At 34.8% G+C, this 22,158-nt stretch overlaps 2 protein-coding genes and 1 pseudogene across 8 annotated transcripts in view; 2 read left to right on the top strand and 1 right to left on the bottom strand.

Annotated features, from left to right (window-relative positions):
• The first annotated feature begins 12,061 nt into the window (after positions 1-12,061).
• Positions 12,062-22,158, top strand: part of LOC132048741 ((+)-borneol dehydrogenase 1-like) — a 32,306-nt gene continuing 22,209 nt past the window's right edge. Inside the window, exons 1-2 of the mRNA XM_059439438.1 lie at positions 12,062-12,123; positions 12,799-12,867. Of these exons, the coding sequence (XP_059295421.1) occupies positions 12,098-12,123; positions 12,799-12,867 (95 nt within the window). The 5' untranslated portion in view covers positions 12,062-12,097. The remainder of the gene's footprint in view (positions 12,124-12,798; positions 12,868-22,158) is intronic.
• LOC132060436 ((+)-borneol dehydrogenase 2-like) lies at positions 14,353-15,086 on the top strand (annotated as a pseudogene).
• LOC132048720 (uncharacterized) lies at positions 15,425-20,167 on the bottom strand. 7 transcript variants are annotated; one of them, XR_009413038.1, is made up of 6 exons: positions 20,041-20,166; positions 19,278-19,329; positions 17,481-17,564; positions 17,210-17,327; positions 16,935-17,060; positions 15,425-15,770 (listed from the first exon to the last, which is right to left on the bottom strand). XR_009413038.1 is itself a non-coding variant. In XM_059439417.1 (5 exons), exons 1-4 carry the CDS (start codon positions 19,563-19,565, stop codon positions 17,295-17,297), a joined length of 303 nt encoding a protein of 100 aa, XP_059295400.1. In that variant the 5' UTR covers positions 19,566-19,985; the 3' UTR covers positions 15,425-15,770; positions 17,210-17,294. The 7 variants fall into 7 exon arrangements, 1 of the variants encoding a protein (XP_059295400.1); XR_009413040.1 differs by lacking the exon at positions 17,481-17,564 and having other exon boundaries at positions 20,041-20,167; XR_009413037.1 differs by lacking the exon at positions 20,041-20,166 and having other exon boundaries at positions 16,935-17,071; positions 19,278-19,985.

Genomic DNA, 22,158 nt, shown 5'->3' with positions numbered 1-22,158 from the left:
CAAATACGAGTGGGTTTTTAAACTCAAGAAAGATAGAAATGACAAGCTGGTCAGATACACAGCTCGATTGGTGGTAAAAGGCTTCGAACAGAAGAAAGGTATTGATTTTGATGAAATTTTCTCACCTGTTGTCAAAATGACTTGTATTCGAACCATTTTGAGCTTAGTAGCTAGCCTGGATCTTGAAGTGGAGCAGTTGGACTTAAAAACTGCATTTCTTCACGGAGATTTGGAAGAGGAGATTTATATGGAGTAGCCAGAAGGATTTAAATATCAAGAAAGAAACACATGGTGTACAAATTGAATAAGAGTCTTTATGGGTTGAAGCAGGCACTAAGGCTTTGGTACAAGAAGTTTGACTCATTCATGAAAAGTCAAACTTACACAAAGACCTATTCCGATCCATGTGTATACTTCAAAAGATTTTCTGACAATAACTTTATTATTTTGTTATTGTATATGGATGACATGTTAATTGTAGGACAAGACAAGAAGCTAATTGCCAAGTTGAAGGGAGATTTGTCTAAGTCATTTGACATGAAGGACTTGGGCCCAGCACAACAAATTCTAGGGATGAAGATTGTTCGAGAAAGAACAAGCAGAAAGTTGTGGCTATCTCAGGAGAAGTACATTGAACGTGTTTTAGAATGCTTTAACATGAAGAGTGCTAATACCGTTAGCACGCCTCTTCCTAGTCATCTGAAGTTGAGCAAGCAGATGTGTCTTATAGCAAAGGAGGAGAAAGAGGGCATGGTGTCAACAGTCGGAAACTTGATATATGCAATGGTATGCACTAGGCTTGATATTGCTCATGCAGTTGGTGTTGTTAGCAGATTTCTTAAAATCCGGAAAAGAACAGCGGGAAGCGAGTCAAGTAGATACTCGGTGCCGAGAGATACTACTAGAGACTGTTTGTGTTTCGGAGGATCTGATGCAGTCTTGAAGGGTTACACAGATGCTGATATGGCAGGTGATCTTGATAATCATAAATCTACTACTGGATACCTGTTCACATTTTCAGAGGGAGCTATATCATGGCAGTCGAAGTTGCAGAGGTGTGTCACACTCTCTACAACTGAAGCAGAGTACATTGCCGCTACAGAAGTTGGCAAGGAGATGATATGGTTGAAACGGTTCGTTCAAGAGCTTGGATTGCATCAGGAGGAGTATGTCATCTATTGTGACAGTCAAAGTGCAACAGACTTGAGCAAGAACTTCATGTACCATGCAAGAACAAAGCACATCGATGTGAGATATCATTGGATTCGAGAAGAGATAGAGGACGGATCTATGCAGTTCAAGAAGATCCCTACAAGTGAGAATCCTTTGGATATGTTGACCAAGGTGGTACCAAGAGACAAGTTCGAGCTATGTAAGGAACTCGTCGGCATGCACTCAAACTAGAAGTCTGGTGTTACCTCCTTCAGGTGAATGGGACTGGAAGGGGAGATTGATGAGGTCCAACCCCATATTGTTGAAATCCCATGTGCCAATTTACTTGGCTGAGTTCTTTTGCCTTGGAGCCAAAGTTTGGCAAGATGTGGAGGAGAATTATTTTCCTCCTGTAGCATTCTTGGAGGCCACTCTTTGCTCTCCTATAAATGGAGAAGGTTTCTCTTCATCTCAATCACACCAACAAAGAGAGAAAGAAGAGTGAGGCATTCACAGATAGGAAAATAGTCTATGAGGAAAAATAGAGAGTGTGAGAGATATTGTAGTGAGGTGAAAAATCTTAAAAGAGGGTAATTTCTTTTGAGTGTGTAGTGGTCTTTGGAGTATTTCACTCAGACCTACAAAGTGTAAAATCCTTGCAATAGTGATATCAGTTGGTCTTCTTTGCCTGTGGTTTTTCCCTTTTGGGTTTCCATGTAAAAAATCTTGGTATCATTATCGCTTTTTTTTTATTCTTGTTGATTAATCATATCACGGTGCTACATTATTATTCCGCTGTAAATACCGTGAATGCTATTTCTGTGGCGGATTTATTCCCAACAAGTAACACCGGTGCAAGTAATAATTCAACTACAATTAATAACCTTACTTATGATGTACATCACCAGATCCACTGTTTCTCGTCTTTTATGTGTGTGTGTGTGTCTCTCACCGCCATTGTAATAGGTTGGGAAGCATTATGGTGGCACCATAAACATATAAAAAATCACTTTGTTACTTGCATGTGTTGCTAAGTTACTGTTTATTGTTGATTTATTAACAAAAGATATAGATCGTTTGTTTCAGAGATTTTATAATATAAATCTTCCTTGTGGTTTGATATACCTATTTATCTAGACACACACTCATTTTCTTTAGTTTAATTTTTCTATAACAAAACCAAATTCAAATGGTAATAATTACACAACGTTCCAAAAATTCCCCTTTGTGACCTTAATTGTTAAAATAAGGAATTAAGTTTCGTAACAGTATGCTTCAAAGTAAAATTTTATTCAATTTTCATATAATAATAAATGATGGAAATAAACCTCCACATTTGAAACTTACCATTTTATAAATAAGAGAATAAAACCCACAAAGTTAAGGTTGCGGAAATACTTTTTTTCTAAGCCATATAATTAGTTGCAAATAATTTCAGACAAATGCTAGCTTAAGCCCAATAGAACCTGATGCCGCACATGTTGTGATGCAAGAAGGAAATATTGCACAACCGGTGCCTCAACAATATATCCCCTGTTCATTGCAGGCAGGGGATTTGTCGATGATCCTACTGGATTTAAATCAGTTAAAGAAATGTTTAAGAAGGTATTTTGATTTCCTATCCCAATTACTAACTAGCAACAAGTTTATTTTTTTCTTTTCCTTTATAGTTTTAGGCTGATAGATAATTAATATTATAGTATGTTAACACTGAAGGTATGGTATTAATGCGACAAACTGGTTATATGGGAAATAATAACGTACATTATCTAACTTATCTTTTTCATATTTTTATTGATTCCATACTTGAGGGTTTACAAGAGGAGGAGTTCTTAGAACTAGGGGTGGTTGGGGGACAAAATGAGAGGAGATGGGATAAGAGGATCGGTGGAGGGGGATTGGGGAGGTTTATTTTTTTTTTTTTTTTTTTTTTTTTTTGTTCAAGGCAAAAGTCAATGTTCGATATAAAATTCGACATGTAACACATGAACAATAAAGTGCAGTTGTAACACATGAACAATAAAGTGTAGTCAAGCCAAAAGTTAGTGTTCTTCTCGAAATGAACCCCCCATTTCCTTCTCACCTTCATGGTGAAGATTCTTCACCATACTCAGACAACAGAACTAAAGACTTTGATGCCCCCCCCCCTTTAACGGCCAACAATTCCTTCTCAGACGTTCCCTTCTGAGAGTTTGAATTTTACAATAAAATTCTTCGATGTTATTAATTTGAATTTGTTTGTAATGTTGGTGTTGCAGCCATCTTGTGCATATCTCTACCATATAAAAATACTTGTATAATGTTTTGAAAAATGTTCATGGTTAAGGTAATGTTTTCTCGAAGTTTCATTGCCTAGTAATCTCATATTGTTACCACTAAATAGAATGTCAAACTTAAAATAATTTCATACTTTTCAAATAGTTTAGATTTATTTCAATATAAAAGATGGTTGCTACATGTTTTCAAATTCTCATTTTCCAGCGATCTTAAATTTTTACCACTAAGTGCAATATCAATAATTTCAAATACTTAAATAGTTCAAATCTACATTAAAGTAATAAAAAGGTTTGGTTGATTTGGCATCTTCATTTTTGAGACTTAACACAATACACTTAAGCCAACTTTACTACAAAAAACTAAGTAATTTACGTCAGTTTTCTTTGTGTATAACGACGGTTTATAACTGCCATAATATGCATAATTGTGTATTTTAGGCGGTTTTCAAAATGGTCATAATCACTACTAGAAACAAAGGTTTTTCCCACTGACATTTAGTTGGAAATTTGTGTTATAAAAAATATTTTTCCACCTCATTCCCACTAAACCAACTGATTGGGAAAACACATAGTGGGTGATATGCCCTTGCATACCTGGGAAGATTGTTGTTGTTGCGAGGTGTACACTGTGCTTGCAGAGTGGTACCAAGCTGTTAGTTATGAGTTAGTTACTATGTTTATCCATTTACACTTTAGTCCTTTTATGTTATTAAATAAGAGCTTAAGTATATTACACATTAGTCCTCGGATATTTTGCACTTTAGTCCCTCAGCTAAGTCAGCTAAGTATATGTAAGAATGGAGGTTCTTCCATGGGATTTTATGAAATGAGAATCAGTATTTCCTTTCCTTAGCTTAATCCTGTAAATTTCTTGTTTAACTAGTTTAATCTATATCAGTGGCATCAGAGCTTTGTCCTCGCACTGTGGGTGAACGATAATGGTGTCCGATATCAAGGCGGTAATTGATCGGTTGGACAAATTAGCGGTGGCAATGGTGCAGTTTGCGGCACGACAAAATCACCTAGAATCGATCCATGAGAAATCGTATAAAGAACTCAAAGAGGCGATCGATGCTAGACGACAAGCTGACAAGGATAAATTACCGGCGATTATGAAGGAACGAGAGGTAGACTTGTATTCTCCGACTGGAGGTCCAGATCAATTTAAAGGTACGGGAATTCATACTTTAACATCTTCTCCATCTATAAGTGGTATGGGAACTCGAATTCCAATATCTTCTTCCTCTAGCAAACCACCCCACGATCAAAATTACTCTCAGTCAGCTAAACCTTCGCAGTTTTGAGGTTTTGGGTCTCAAACGATGGTGTCTTCTCCACTTAACATCTCACCTCATTTCACTTCACCCCAAACTCAAAATCTCAATTATTCTAGGCTCAATATAAACTCCCAAGTTCCTGATTCACCCCTGATGCATATCCCTAATCCCGTACCATCAATTCCATACCTTTGTAATCCCACTCCTACAAACCTATTTCCTCACCAACCCTACCTTACCACCCAAATTCCACCTCCCCCATGATGAATTCTCCGAATCCTTACCAATATCAACAAAATTACCCACCTCAGAACCATCCCCTGTCTCAGACACTTTTGAAGTACTCCAAAATCGAATTCCCCAGGTTCAATGGGAAGAATTTTCAGGATTGGTGATATAAGGTGGAGCAGTTCTTCTCCTTGGATGAATTTCAACCCCATCAGAGAGTATCAGTGGCAGCACTATACTTTGATGATATGGAAATTCAGTGGCACTAAGCCTATATGAGGAGTAGATAACATCTTCCCCTTCCTAGTTGGGAGGAATATATCCTTGCCCTATCGGATCGATTTGGAGCTGAGTATGATGACCCAATGAGTGAGTTACTAAAGCTTAGTCAGACTGGAACTATAACAGAATTTCAGGATATGTTTGATAGAGCTATGACTAGATTAAACTTGGATACTAGTTATGCAATTAGTCTATGTTTGAATTGGTTGAAACCTGAATTAGGGGATGCAGTTAAGTTGCACAGACTTTATTCCCTACCTCAAGCATATCAAATTGCCAGAATCTAAGAGTCCAACTTCTTAAAACAACTCAAAGCTATGAAACAACCTTCTCACTATCAACACTCTTTCACTAAATCTGGTCTTCCTACTTCAGCTTACGCTACCCTTAAACAAACAACAACACCAGTTACTCACCTCCCTAAACTAACCACAACAGGATTTAATGACAAATCTAGGAGGAGAAGGCTTAGTCCTACTGAGATAAGTGAGAAAAGAACTAAAGGACTTTGTTATTTGTGTGATGAGAAGTACTTGCCTGGTCATGTGTGCAAGTCTAAAGCACAATTATATTTACTTGAATTAGAGGAGGGAGGGGTGGAGAACATTATGGAGGATGAGGTGATGAATGTGAAAGACATAGCAGAGACTTGTGAGATATCTATTCATGCTTTGAGTGGTACTAAAGGGTATAGAACACTTAGACTCACTGGGTACAGTCACGAGAAGGCTCTAAATATTCTTGTCAACACAGGGTCCACTCATAATTTCAGTGATAGCACTCTAGCTGCCAAAATAGTATGGAGGGTAGAACAGTGCAGGTTGTTGGATGCTAGTTTGGCTGATGGAAACTCAGTTCCCATTACTGGCATGAGTAAGGGGCTAGAGTGGTTATTGAAGAGTACGATTTTCAAGGTCGATTTCTTGATATTGCCCTCGGGAACTTGTGATGTGGTCTTTGGGTCGTCAATGGCTTAGTGAGCTAGGGGATATCTTGTTTAACTTTAGCAAGTTGACTATGCAATTTGAATACCAAGGGCAGAAGGTATTTCTGCAAGGTATGCAACAGAAGTTGCAGTTACTAAACTCTGATTCCTTGCATAAACTTCAAGGTGAATAGACTCAGGTGTTTATGATTAGAGTGGTTCACAAGGAAGAACAGGAAGGGCATATCAATGAACAAAAAGGGCAGTTGATTGAAGGATCAGAATTGACTCAAAACCCATATGAGATTCAAGCTATATTGGAGGAAAATATGGAATTGTTTGAAGAGCCTAAAATTCTTTCTCCTTTAAGTAGTTCTTTTCACCATCATATACCACTTCAGGATGGACATAAACCAATAAACAACAGACCCTATAAGTATTCCCCAGGCAGAAGGACATAATTGAAAAGATGGTGTCTGAATTATTAACTCAAAGATCGATTCAACATAGTTGCAGTCCTTTTGCCTCTCCAGTAGTATTAGTAGGTAAAAAAGATGGGAGTTGGAGGATGTGTGTAGACTACAGGGCACTTAACCAAATTACAATCAAAGATAAATTCCCTATACCCCCCCCCCCCGGTCAAATTGAAGAGTTGTTAGGGGAGTTGGGGGGTTCACAACTTTATTCTAAGATTGACTTAAGGTCTGGTTACCACCAAATTAGAATGGCACCTGCTGATATCCATAAAACAGCTTTTAGAACTCATTCAAGTACGGCTGCATATCGGGTGGTTCGGTTCGGGTTTGAAAGTTATCGGTTATCGATTTGTGGACATGTTAAACCGTTAAAGAACCATTAAGATATCGGTTAATGGGTTATTGGTTAATCAATTTTTGATCGTTATTGGTTCGGTTATCGGTTTCACCGTTAAGATATCACGCGAAATTTTTTCAAGAACAAAGAACCCATCTTCAAAGCAGAATCATAAACGAATTAACGAGATGCAAAATGAATAAAGTAGCTACAAAATAAAGTGCACAACGCATATTAGCCATAAATGGAGTTTGAAGCGGAAAGGGCCGGCATCTCCAAGACGTTAAAAACTTGAAACCTTTTCTTCATATTTACATGAATCCTATTCCCAGACCACTGCTGACAGCTTTCCAATTTGACAATGTTGTCTTTTTTATGCTTCTTCATTCGAGTCCTCAACAACTCTCCTTATTTTTGCTCTCTTTACCCGTTGCATCAGTGGCGAAAAATTGTAGAGAGCTATTAGTTACTGCCCGAGTTATTTCCACAAGCATTTCGTACTTGACACCTTTGGAAGCAATTAAAAGCTTTGACATTCGGGCTAAGTTCTTGTAAAACCTTGCAGCTAACTTCACCAACGAGAAATAAATTGACTTAGGATTTACTAAGTAATTATATATGGAAGGGTAATAATGGAATGAATTCACTGGGCTCGACTCCACAAGTTATATATGAAAGATTATATATGGAAGGGTATAATTGTAATTAAATAAATAGTTATCCGGTTATCGGTCACCCACTAACAAAAGTGGTGAACCCAAGACCCGAACCGATACCCCAATAACTATAGAACACTACCCGATACCCGAACCATTAACCCATTAACCCGAACCGTTAACCCAATAACCCAATTATCGGTTCGGGTTATTAGTTTAACCGTTAACATGCACAGCCCTACATTCAGGTCATTTTGAGTATTTGGTTATGCTTTTTGGGCTAATCAATGCTCCATCTAGTTTCCAGGGTTTGATGAACCACATTTTTAAGGATCACTTGAGGAAGTTCATCATGGTCTTCTTTGATGATATTCTAGTATTCAGTCAGAGTTTGCAAACTCATGTTGAGCATTTGAGGACAACTTTTGCATTGCTTAGAGAAAACTATCTTTATGCTAGAAGATCTAAATGTGTTTTTGCTGCATCTAGGATAAAGTATTTGGGACATATGATTTTTGCTCATGGGGTGGGAACAGACCCAAAAAAGATTGTTGCTAATAAATCTTGGCCAATGCCAACAAATCTTAAGCAGTTGAGAGGTTTCTTAGGATTATCAGGATATTATAGAAGGTTTATCAAGGGTTATGGGAAGATTAGCAAGCCTTTGACTGATTTATTGAAGAAGGAAGGATTTTAATGGTCGGACAAGCTACAACGACTTTCATAGCATTACAAGAAGCCTTGACTACTTTCGCACCGTTCTTGCCTTACCGCATTTTTCTATAACCTTCATTGTAGAAATTGATGCCTCCGATTTGGGGCTAGGTGCGGTTTTTGATGCAACAGGCGGCACCAATAGCTTATCTAAGTAAGGGTTTATCGGGACAACATTTGGCTCTCGTCGTGTATGACAAGGAGCTACTTGCATTAGTGATGGCGGTTACAAAACGGGAACAATACTTGATGGGCACTCATTTTCTTTGTGAGTCGATCGTAAATCACTAAAATTCCTATTGGAACAGAAGTTGCATACAGGGTCCCAACTCAAATGGATCACTAAATTGATGCAATTTGACTTTGACATTGAGTACAAGAAGGGTAAGGAAAATAAGGCAGCTGATGCCTTATCTAGGATGCCAGTTGTACTTTTAGCTGCAATCTCACTCTCTTATGTGAGAATTAATTTGCTTTAGTCCATCATGGATAGTAGGAAGTTAGATGACCAGTTGCTTGCCTTGATACAGCAGATGGAACACTCTAAAGAGGAAATCAAAGGATACACTTATCTTAACCAACAGTTGAGGAGAAAAGGGAAGTTGGTAGTAGGTCCAGATTTTCCTTGAGGACTGAAATACTTAAATTATGGCATGATTCTATGATGGGAGGGCATTCTGGTATGGATCACACATATAGAAGGGTTCTTTGCTTTATTTTATTGGAAGGGCATGAAAAAGGAAGTTGAATATTATGTTAAAAAGTGTACCATTTGCCAAAAGAGCAAGGTCGATTCACCTACCTACAGGTTGATGCAACCTTTGGCTATACCTCCTTCTCTTGCTTAGAGTAACATTAGCATGGACTTCGTTGAGGGCTTACCTAAGTCCAGAGGCAAATCGTTATACGGGTAATAGTTGATAGACTAACTAAATATGCACATTTCTTACCCTTGCTCACCCTTATACAACACGAAAGTGGGCTTTGTTGTTCGTGGAAAACACCTTTAAGTTGCATGGAATGCCTGAAAACATTGTAAGTGACAGAGATCTTATCTTTACTAGCAAATTGTGGCGGAGATTTTTGCTATTCAAGAGGTTAATTTGAATACTTCAATCGCATATCACCCTCGATCGATGGGCGGTGACCGAGGTTGTCAATGATGTTTGGAAACTTACCTTAGATGCTATTGTCGATTCACCTTCGATTGGGCTAAGTGTTTGCCATTTCGCAAGGTGGTATAACACTACCTTTCACACCTCCACCCAAACTTCTCCTTTTGAAGCCCTTTATGCTCAGCCACCTCCATTGCATTTGCCTTATCTAGCTGGTGACTCTGATTTACCTGATGTGGATAGGAGTATGATCGCTAGGGAATTTAAACTCCAACTCTTAAAGTTTCACTTGACTAGAGCTCAGCAGAGAATGAAATCCCAGGCTAATAAAAAGAGGTCTGATAGACAGTTTCAGATAGGGAATTGGGTATTTTTAAAGCTGCAACCTCATAGGCAAGTTACCATGTCCAATCAACAATTCAACAAATTCTCCTTTAAGTACTATGGTCCTTATATGATTCTACAGAAGGTTGGGTCTGTTGCTTATAGATTGGCTTTGCCACAAGAGTTGCTTATTCATCCTACCTTTCATGTGTCACTACTAGAACCTTGTCATGCAATTCCTGAGGTCATTTCTCATCCCCATGTGGTCAGTTTGTCAAGTCCTTTTTGTCCTCAACCAGTTAAGGTGTTGGATAGGAGGTTAATTCAAAAGGGCAGTAAAGCTGTAGCACAACTTCTTATTCAGTGGGATCAGTTGCTTGAAGATCAAGCTTCTTGGGAGGATGCTAATGCTGTTTGAGTTCATTTTCCTACATTTCATCCTTGAAGACAAGGATGTTTTTGAGGGGGTGGTATTGATATGCCCTTGCATACCTGGGAAGATTGCTGCTGTTGTGAGGTGTATACTGTGCTCGCAGAGTGGTACCAAGCTGTTAGTTATGAGTTAGTTACTATGTTTATGCGTTTACACTTTAGTCCTTTATGTTATTAAATAAGAGCTTAAGTATATTACCCATTAGTCCTCGGATATTTTGTACTTTAGTCCCTCAGCTAAGTCACCTGAGTATATGTAATGAAGGTTCCTCCATGGGATTTTATGAAATGAGAATCAGTATTTCCTTTCCTTAGCTTAATCCTGTAAATTTCTTGTTTAATTAGCTTAATGTACATCAGTGGATACATGTTTACATTGAAACGCTAAAAACTTTCTAAATTTTCCGTGTGAAAGCACTACTATTTAGGTTTTTCCCACCGATATTCAATGGGAATAGCCACTGGATATTTAGTGGAAAATTCTAATGGAAAAATTGTGATTTTTAGTAGTGAATTACGTTTGCCAATAAGTTAATGTGGCGGTATTTCAAAACTGCCATAATTACCTTTGCCGCCACAATTTTTTCGATTTTTTCGTAGTGTTTGGTAATATAGAGTTTAGGTTACATATACAAAAAGTGTAACATATTATTTACACTAGTTAGATACAATTTAACTATTATAGTATGTTAGTTATTACTCCATATTTCTAGTTAATGTTCTAACCAATACCATATTATTTTACTTCGTGTGCTATTAATCCTCTACATTCGGTTACACTTTCACTGCAACTAGTCAGTAATTCTGAGATTATATTTGTACGCACGCTTCACTTGTCAGAAGGAGGACAATTGATGCAGCAAGTAATTTTGAAAAAATTGAGCGAACTGCAGAATATTTAATGCATGAAAAACATTTTCATTACAAATTGTATCCTTGGTGTTCTTTATGGTTCGAACAAATCACCTTTTTTTTCCTTTAAACAATTTATGTCTTTCTTTTCATCATTAGGGTTTCTGCTTCTTTTGGAACAAGGAAGATTCTCCATAAGTAATTGCCGTAAAAATGTGTATCCAATTAGGAGAGTCTAATCTGTTTAAGCGGTTGTACAATGCATACAAGAAAGTGGCTACAACCACCAAATAAAGGATGTGGTCTAAATTTTTCATTCGCAAAGATGAATACAATTCCAAGTATAAATATTAGAATTGTAGGCCATAATGTTTTGCCCCCATAACCTGTAGTCTACGTAATGGACTGTGATACACACACACATTCAATACACAACTGTAGGTGAGATTTTAAATTTAAATAAAAAGAAATATCTTATTATTAAATAATTGATATAGATATATCAAGACAAAAAAAAAATCTAGATAGATATGTCATGTGAACAACAATAATGGAGACAAAAAAAAAAATCTAGATAGATATGTCATGTGAACAACAATAATGGAGATAAAAAAAAAGGATATTTAAAAAATTAATTAAACAAGAAATATAATATAAAGGATAAATTAGTCAAATTATAATTGGTTTGTATTAATAACAATTAGTCTTAAAGAGTTATTATAAAAAGAATTAAATTAAGAGAGTTGATCATAATATCATAAACCGCAAAGGAAGTAAACGTCACGAAACTAGAGGGGGGGCTTATGAATTTTTTTTTTTTTTTTCATTTTTAACTATAATGAGTTTGTGGAAAAACTAGTGTCATTTGAGTGACTTTGTTGGTACAAAATGACCAAATAAGTTATTCACTCTTGAAAAAGTGTCTGTGGACACATAATCCAAATCAAGTTGCTTAGCAATTCTCACACGTACTTGTTTTACATGCTCATGTCCTACATATATTTAAAGTACACTTTGTCCCTGAAACTGAAAGCATGGAAGAAAAGCCAACATGCTATTAAAGAGGATAGCTTCAAGGTTAGTTTCCTTACTCCCGTCAATCTTTCTTAACCTTTGTTATCAGTTAAGTGCCTCTAAAATTCTGGGGTTAATTTCAGAGAAGGTAAATCTAACTTGTAATATAATTGCGGTAAAATTTTCAAATATATTTTTCGAACCATAATACAATTTAACTTTCACTTTATTTAATACTGTATCATTCTTGCTACTATCTGACCATGATATTCCGGAAATTACAGCCATTTTATTAAAAGAATATTATTTTAAAGTAAAAGACACTATGACCCTAAAAATTCGTAATTCCATCCAATTTGGATGTTCAATGCGATAATTTGTTATTTTATCCAACCTAATACAGTTCAAAACCAACATAGCAGGAATGATGTATCAAATAAAGTTAAAAGTTGAGTGATTTTCTGGTTAAAAAAATAATTTAATGATTTAGCACAATTATACAACAAATTGAGTGACCTTTTTATGAAATTGACCCCTGTTCAGGTTGATGAGAAATCTATTACCAGTCTGTAATTGGAAATTATTGACTAAATTTAACCAAACAGAGGCATTATTCGATGATGGTCTTCTTGTTCGTGTTGCATGAATCCTGGCCCATACGTATTTGTTTCATTTTCTCTCGTAATGTGTACCTTATCTTGACATCTCATTTTCCTTTTCTTTTAACTTAACTCACAGGGGTATCACTTCCAGATCCTTGCAGCTGCGCCAAACCTTCAATAATGAGTTCTCTACTCACACAGAAAGGTCTCTCACTCTTATTCTGAACTGCGACACTATAATTGATGTCACACGACGGTATTATAAGGGCAAAATATTTAAAGATCCTTCTAAATTTGATGTATTTTAAGTATTCAAATTCCCCTTAAATTAAATTTGGTTCTAATTACTTTTGTAATTGTTTTTTTTTTTATTTTTTTTTATTTTTTATAATCGTTATCCTCTCAAACAATAACTGGTCCTAATTATTCCCATGTATTTTACTTTTCTATAATCCAAGTGATTTGAAATGATTTTTAGCGCGCGACGGTGTAAAATAACGACCACATCATGTTAATTTGATGTGTAAATATATTAAAACTATCATTTCCTTTTATGTTTAGTCATTTCAACGGCTATTTCTTTATCTCCTTCTATATATCTTCTCTATTCCTCCACTAAAATGCAACTATCAATTTTCACTTTTTTTTTTTTCTCATTTTTCTTTTGAGAGGGTAACGATTAAAGAAAAGTCAAATATAAGGAGTTAACTAGGATCAAATATTGTTTTAGGGGTAACAATTATAAAAAAGTCAGGTACAAGTAGTAATTAGAACCAAATATAGTTTAAGGGGGATTTGAATAAAATACACCAAGTTAGAGGGGTCTTTAGGTATTCCACATATTATAAACTTCTAAAGGCTGTTTTTCAATATCCCAAAAACCGGAAAAGAAAATAAGCAACTTCTTTTTTAATTTGCAAAAACTACCAAACAAACACAATTTCAAACTTTTTTGCCAATTTTTCTGTGAATGTAAGGAAACTAGAAGGCAAAGTGGCACTGATAACAGGAGCAGCAAGTGGCATTGGTAAAGAAACTGCCACAAAATTCATCAATAACGGTGCCAAAGCCATAATAGCAGATGTACAAAAGAAGCTCGGCCATGAACCGCTTCCGAGCTCGGCCCAAACGCCTCCTTTGTGGTTTGCGATGTTACGAAAGAATCTGATGTCTCCAATGTTGTCGTGTGCAATAATGCAGGTATATATTACTCTCTCCGGTTCATAATAATTGATGGAATAAGTGATTTTCCAGGTGTTTGGTAAAATTTAAAGTCAAAATCAATTAAATTTCCTAAGTTAGTAGCCCCCAACTTATGACTAATATCTTTTCTATTTACTCTTCTCAAATACAATTTCTAACTCCTTATCTTCCATTTTCATTGATTGTTCGTTAATCTTATTGTACAATTACTTTTTATTAATTTTTTTGTAATTACTTCTGAGGATATATATATATATTAGTCATCATAACAAAAGAATGATTATCAATACTTTTTTCACTAAATACATCAATATTTTATCAATTTTATAACTTCTACCCAAACACGTAATTTCTTATTTGTAAAATCAATAACACCAAAACATAGCTTTCAACACTTATGTTTATTAGTAATTTTCAATCAGTTAATCCAGATGGTTGCATATGATATCTCGATCGTATAACTTAAAAACTCTTTTTAAAATTCTAAATTCCTCTCTCTATATATAGAGGTATCGCAAGTAACACTCCCCCGAGCATTGTCGACCTTGACCTTGATGCATTCAACCGTGTCATGGCTGTCAACGTTGGAGGCGTGGTGGCAGGAATCAAGCATGCCGCCAGGGTGATGATTCCACGGCAAAGGGGTTGTGCACATCTAGCGTTGCTTCTGTGATGGGAGGTCTAGCCCCGCACACATATTCGACATCCAAATCCTGCATGATTGGAATTATGAGATCAGTAACGCAAGCATTATGCAAGAATGGTATCAGAATCAATTACATATCGCCCTTTTGTATTTCAACCCCATTAGCTATTGAGGAATTGAAAGTAATGTTCCCCGGAGTAAAGGATCAGCACCTTGATAAATTTTTACACAATATAAGTGAGTTGAAAGGAGCCTACTCTGAGGCTATTGATGTGGCCAATGCTGCTCTATTCTTGGCTAGTGATGATGCCAAGTATGTTAGTGGTCAAAACCTGGTGGTGGATGGAGGTTTCACTACTTTTAAAAGTTTAAACCTCGAACCATAGACTTGTTCAACTTTTAGCAAATGATAGACCGGTTCACGGTCTTTATACGTACTGTGTTTCAATGTGACAACTATAAAGTAATTGTGTTTCAAGGGTACAACAATAGAGTACACAACCCTTATGTTTGTGTTTAAGTGTTCCTCAAAATCAGGGCACTTTGGCTGAATTCCATTTTATGTGCATCAACGATCCGAGAAGCAATCTACCTCTGAACAGTTAAGCAACACACATGTTCCAAATATGTTTCATTTAAAAAATTATGGCATTTTAGCTGAATTCAATTTCTTTTCTTTAAATCAAGTATAGTAGTTCATTTCATTTTTTTAAATGAAAATAGAGAGAAAAGGGTTACAGTATAGTCATTGAAAGCATACCAAGAATTTTTATATTCAACAATTGATGAAAAACATTTTAAAAGTATTGTGTCACACAAAAAATACATGAATCATAAACACTTTGAATCATATCAGAATCATAAACACTTAAAAGTAAAATTCAAAACTTATCCAATTTGACATTTTCAACACTTATTTCAAACCATGGAGCAAGTCATGCAATAAGCTTTTCCCGACGATACCAACAACTTCAATCTATATATGTATAACTAGATGCATGCACGGGCGTATGCCTGATTTGTGCAATTACAAGATCACCAAGAAAAGGTACAATACTGATGAACAAGCTAGATGTAGTAACTCTGTTACTGAACTGCAACAATATAGACGAATGGGAGAACTATTGAAGTAATAATATTTTCCAATTTCAATGCAAGCCATTTTCATCCATCTAAATCATATTTCTGCTTCAAATACTTGTGACGGAGAACCATTGAGGATGAAAAGATTTGAACATTTTTCCCTGCAAGGGGATAACCTGCAACATATAAATTAGAAGGTTCAAAACCAATACCGGAGACCATTGGTATAAAACATTCTTGACTGGGGAAATATGGAAGACAAAGTTAAAGATTCCAATTTGTAACATAGAGTGGACTGAAGAAAAAAAAAATGAACACATGTAGCAGTCACATAATACTTTGCTTCCACTTCACTTCCCGAGACATCCACAAATGATACCTACTTATGGACTCGGAATCCTTCAATGACTAAAATCAAAAGGCAAGCATGCTCTAGGGGAAAGCGAAGAGAAAAAAAAAGAGATCTTTTAAACTCGCCATTTTTGAAACAAAGAGTTGCCTTCTGTATGATGTTAAAAGTATCTATGCAGATAAAATATATGGTTAAGGAATGTATTTGTAAGTGGGCATTTTATTTGGTTCATAGTGAACATAGAAAAATATTACCGGGGTAATATCAAGAGTTAGGAGATAAAAGCTTGCACATATATACGCTATACCTACATTACTAAAGAGTAAGTTAGATCAGGTAAAGTGTGTGCTATCCCACAGGCTATGATGCACATAATAATACTTGCAAGGTGCTAATATAATTAGTTATAGAGAAGATTGCTCTGACAGATGGAAATGACCAAAGATTGATGAGGCACAGAAAAACACTTACTGAACAGATTCTAAGAAAGTGCTAGTAATAGAAGAAAATACCTAAATTTTCAGTTTCAAGTTTCCACTTCTTTTCTTGAAAATGCTAATTGGCTTCCGTAGACAAAAACTCTGTTGTTAATAATCACGATTAGGAAAAGTCTACTATGATCATAAAATTTCATCTACCAATGTAATGGTCCTTCACAGACCATTAATTTCAAACAGCCTGATAAGTCAAAGTTGAAGCTTCGGCTTCTTCATGTGCTTTTCACTGGGATGAAACATTTAGCTAGATTTTATAAAGGATCTACTGCAAGTCGTTCATTTTTTAGAATTTTATAAAGGAGCCTTGACCTAATGACCTTTTGCTTTTGGGGAACTATCAGTCAATCAAACTTGTCGACGATCAATGAAAATTCTTTATCCAGAGCACTCTTTAACAGGAAAGCTCAACATATTCTATATCAGAAGTATATGTAATATTGTAGAAAGAATCACTACATTGCAAAATAGAAAAGAGAAGACCATATTATTACCCAAGCATCCAAAAAGTTATTTCTGTCGAAGTTCTCTCAAGTTACGTTGATGTCTTCATGCAGCGATTTCCTCATTCCTCATGAATAATATACCAAATGTGCCCAATTAATAGGTACCCTCCACTCCTTTGATATAACTATAAATATGAAATATCCCAGTAAATGAAAATGATCATCAATATCAAAATTAATGTAACTGAGAAAAATGCTTATACTTTACTGAGGAACAAAAATGCTTATACTTTACTGAGGAAGAAAACAGTTGATTTTCATACCTCTTAATATGAGTTGTCGGTAGTTCACTTATCAAAGTAGACCATGCATCTGAATGACCATATGACATAATATTACTCGTGCTGCCTAAACCACAGGCCGTCTCAGTGAGTCCATTTCCTGCATTAACACATAATGAACAACTTACTATTAACAGTTACATATCATCAAGGAAAAAAAAAAAAAAAACACAACAGAAATCATATTCCAGTTACACCATGAAGTATGAAAGAGTTGATAAGAACATGTATATTAAGATGATCTCGAACCGACCTTCTTAGCTGCTAGTTGATTTCCAAGTGGATCAACCAAATCAGACAATCTAGTAAACGAAAGCTCTCCGTCGTCATAGTAGACCTGTATAATAAGTTTTTGGGTTGAACTTCTTACTAACTCTTGAAAATAAGAGTGGAAAAATGCAAATGAAATTAAACCTGAAATCATAAAAAAAATAACAAGGAACTCAACGAAAAAGAATTGCCATGTGAAGGAACTATATCATCTTAAAACTTTTTTTTTTTTTTAATAAGGTTAGGGTCTATTTAACTCTTAGGTGTCAAATGAGAGTGTCTTTAGCTAAGAGGAAATATGTGCCTGAGAAGATGTAACATTTGAAAATTCTTTGACAGGCTAGTGGATTCAACAACACCTCCCCACAAGAAAACCGTATTAGACTGCATTAAAACACATGAAATTCCACTAAAGGTGTCAGTAATGCAACTTCATATGCTAATATGAATAAATAATTTACTTTTACAAGAAACATATAGTACTTGTAGATCTTAGGAAAACTGTAAATTCAGTGACATATAGTAGAGAGTAGTATATAAGAATTAATCACACCTTTTCTAGCAATACTGGAAAATATATTGTTCAAGAAATCCTATTTAACTCACCGAAAGTGCACCGAAAAGGCCTTGGTTTGTGTGCTTTGAGCTTTCATATCTTCTGTGATTGCACCATTAGGCATTGAATAAGATTAATCTTTTCGTAGCATTCTTTTATAGCTTTGAGTCTTTGCAACCAATTTCTATACATTTTGAAGCTAACCACCATAAAACTCCTCCTACAACATATTCTTAAGAATCAATACTTGTGACTTCAAAAGTAAAGAAATTGCTTCTCTGTAAGTGGTATTTTCACCCGCAAGGGTGGCTTAGTTGGTTGAGCATGGGGCTTCCATAATGGAGGTCAGGTTCAAAACCCCCTGCCTACAAAAAGCAGGGGATTTGCCATCTAGGTCGAGCTTGTCGCACGGGGCTTGCCTAGTGCGGGTTATCTCTTCTGTGTGGTTTGCGAGCTATTGCACAAAAGTGGGGTTTACCCTGTGCGCACCCGAAGGGTAGCGGCTGCGGGTTCCCTTGTCATAAAAAAAAAAAGTGGTATTTTCACCCCTCCCTCAGCTAACAAGAACACACAAAGTACGGCCAAGTATGACCTTTCGCACATTAACAAAATTATGTACTGTGTCTGTTAATGTAATATTAGAGTTTAGCTCTACGAACCATTCTAGGAAGAAGAAGGTTTGCTCTAGTTTCGGATGAGCTTCTCCCAATTATGTCTGGTAATAGAATAGGAAGAAGAATTTCCTGGAATGTAGATAGACCAAAAGAGGGAATGAAGGCTCTAATGAAGATAACAGCTTATCCTACTATCATGCTTTGAGGTTCAATAGTCTGATGAAAATGATTAGGAGTAAACTATCAGAGAAATGATGCCATCTCACAACATAGTGTGCTCGACGTCGTTCTAGAAGTTGCTGCTTTTTTTTTTTTCAGGTTTCATTTCTTTATATGTGATACATCACCTAAGGTTTTGCTACTATTTTGGAACAAAGACATGGATGTTCCCCGTCTGCTCAATTTGGGCGTCGTCCATCTTCCTTTAATTGTCAGACATCTGCTTTTCAAGCGTTCTTTGTTAAAGTCGACATTTTGTATTCTTAATATTTACTTTATTCTCAAAGTACATACATCTATAACGCATAACATGAAATATAAATTACAATCATTTTTTATTGTAACAAATAATAAACATATAACATTAGAGCAAAAAAGTTCAGAATATTACCTTACAGTCGAAATATTGTCCCTTTATCAGAACAAATTCCACTTTCAAAAGCCTGTGAAACAAAAACTGCACGACCATTATATTCCAACTAAATGGATCAAAATATTCGGCAATATCCATAGCGAGAAACGATTCAGTTTAGTTGAAATCTCACCAGAAACAAAACAATAGTAATAATTTTGAGGGTAAAAAAGAAACCGAGTTCAAGAATACTGCAGGATGAAAGTAAAATTGGTTGATGGTGAGGGAAAAAACAGACACAAACAAATGAGGTAACTTTATTGGCATGCATGTAGAAAATCCCAGATAAAGTACCCAAAAGTTGAAGATGCCCTATTTTTATTTTTATTTTTGATTTAACTTTCTCCGAATAAAAATAACTTCAAAACATGCAAAACAGAGAACAACTCAATGAAAAAGCAGAAAAAAGAGAAAACTCCGAAATTTAACTTCAAAACATGATTAAAGTAGATGCATGGTTAGAAAAAATAAATGAAGGAAAAGATTAACCATTTTTGAACCTCAAAAAGGGATTATTACCTGGGTCTATTTGCTCTTTCTTGAAAAGGAATTAGTAGCTCGATCTCCGTAAACCAGCCATTTGTTCTGAATCCTTGTGGTAATAGGCCTTGCGTGTCTTCTTTGTAGACAATACAAAACACCTCACAAGGGTTCTTTGCTTATTAACTACATACTGACATCTCCAATTTACAAATACAATCATAATTAATTGATAAAAATAAAGAATAACTCAGGCAATTACCTTGATGAAGCAAAGCTAGCAACAACTATCAAATTAAAAATATGAAAAGAACCCCCCCCAAAAAAAAAGGAAAGAAAAGAAGATGAAGATTTGAGCAAATATTGAAAAAGGAGCGTTGCAAGCGTTCGTTGAAAAGTCCAAGAGCTGTTTTGGAAAGCTGAAGAAAAAAGAGATGAAAGAAGTGAATGCTGTAGAACTGGCTCTTCTAATATCGGTAAAATGTAACACTGAAATTACTATTTTGCCCCTTGGACGACGAAACCATGGTGAACCCGTGTTTCTATATAGTCGGAAAAAAATACATATATAAACTCATATATAATAGTAAACTAGATGGCCTATGCCCGTGCTGCGCACGGGCCCAACACTTCGGATTATAGTGTATCTATGTATATATAGTTGTGTTTAGATATATATATATATGTTTAAAATACGATTAATTTAACATTATGTGTGCCTGTATCTAAAACTTTATTTTATTCGTGTTTGCTTATGAAAATTTATTAATACCTTTTAAAAAGAGAAGACTTGTTTAAAAAGAAACTATTTTCCTCTCTTTCAGATAAAACAATAGCAATATTTTGAATATCAGTTGATACTTTCAATTTTAATTCGATTAATTTAACGGTGTAAAATACTTATTATTTTTTATCAAATTTTGATTTAGATAATTCTAATTCAAATTATTAAATTAATTTCACATGTTTAAAATGAAACAAAGTAGAAATTAATTTTTTCCTTATTCTAAAGAGTCTATTATTATTGATTTAATTGTTTGATTTTCTAAGCATTTGTTTTTTAACATTGTTTGTTTTATTAATATGGGATTCACATTTTTTTTTTAATATTGCTTGATTCTGTTAATATGGGGTCCACTTTTTTTTCGTGAGTTTGGATGTGGTCAGTCCACTTTTTTTTTCTTTTTTTTTTTTTAAAGGGACAACGGACGATGAAACACGGGTCTAAACCCATGCTTTATATAGTTTCTTCTTTTTTTATTTTTATCTTTTATATTGCTTGGTGTCGTTTAGTATGGGGCCCACTCCTTTTGGACATTATTAGTTTGTATTATATATATATATATATATATATATATATATATATATATATATATATATATATATATATATATATATACACACACACTATGTTCAAAACACGATTGATATAACATTGTAATTTGTCTTTCCGTATCTAAAACTTTATTATATTAGTGTTTGCTAAGAATACAAAGTCTGCACTTTTTTTTTGACATTGTTTATTTTTTTAATATGGGATTCACTTTTTTTTTTTTATATATATATATTGCTTGATTTTGTCAATATGGGATACTATGTTCAAAACACGATTAATATAACATTGTAGTTTGTTCTCCGTATTTAAAACTTTATTATATTAGTGTTTGCTACAAATACGCATGGTGTTTAATATGGGGCCCACAATTATTTTCACATTTATTAGAGTAAGGAAAAATGAAAAAGTAATTAAATTCTATCTTATTTTAATATATAAGTATTTTAAGTATGTTACTGTACAATAATTTCATTTGCTCCCACTAATGGATTGATACGCACGCGGTAATGAATCCATTATTATTGACTTAATGAGATACTTTGGAAATTACATGAATATTGTTTGATTTTTTAATATGGGGTGCATTTTTTTTTGACATTATTAATTTGCATTATTTTTAATATATATATATATATATATATACTATGTTCAAAACACGATTAATATAACGTATGTAGTTTTGTCTCCGTATCTAAAACTTTATTATATTAGTGTTTATTATGAATACAAAGTCTTTTTTGACATTATTTTTTTTTAATATGGGGTTCAATTTTTTTTTTTTGATAATGCTTGATTTTGTTAATATGGGGTCTACTTTTTTACCGTGAGTTTGGAGATGGTGGGTCCACTTTCTTTTTTATATATTGCTTGATGCTGTTTAGTATGGGGTCAATATATATGAGGCCCACAATTTTTTTTTTACAATTTTTTTTTATGGGCCTGTTTAATATGAGGCCCAATTTTTTTTTTTTTTTTTTTTATATATACTATGTTCAAAACATGATTGATATAACATTGTAATTTGTGCTCCGTATCTAAAACTTT

Source organism: Lycium ferocissimum, chromosome 1 (genome assembly GCF_029784015.1).
Source record: "Lycium ferocissimum isolate CSIRO_LF1 chromosome 1, AGI_CSIRO_Lferr_CH_V1, whole genome shotgun sequence".
In the NCBI taxonomy this organism is placed as follows: Eukaryota; Viridiplantae; Streptophyta; class Magnoliopsida; order Solanales; family Solanaceae; genus Lycium; species Lycium ferocissimum.
Note: the sequence above shows the minus strand (reverse complement) of the source record. Positions and strands in the feature narration are given on the sequence as shown.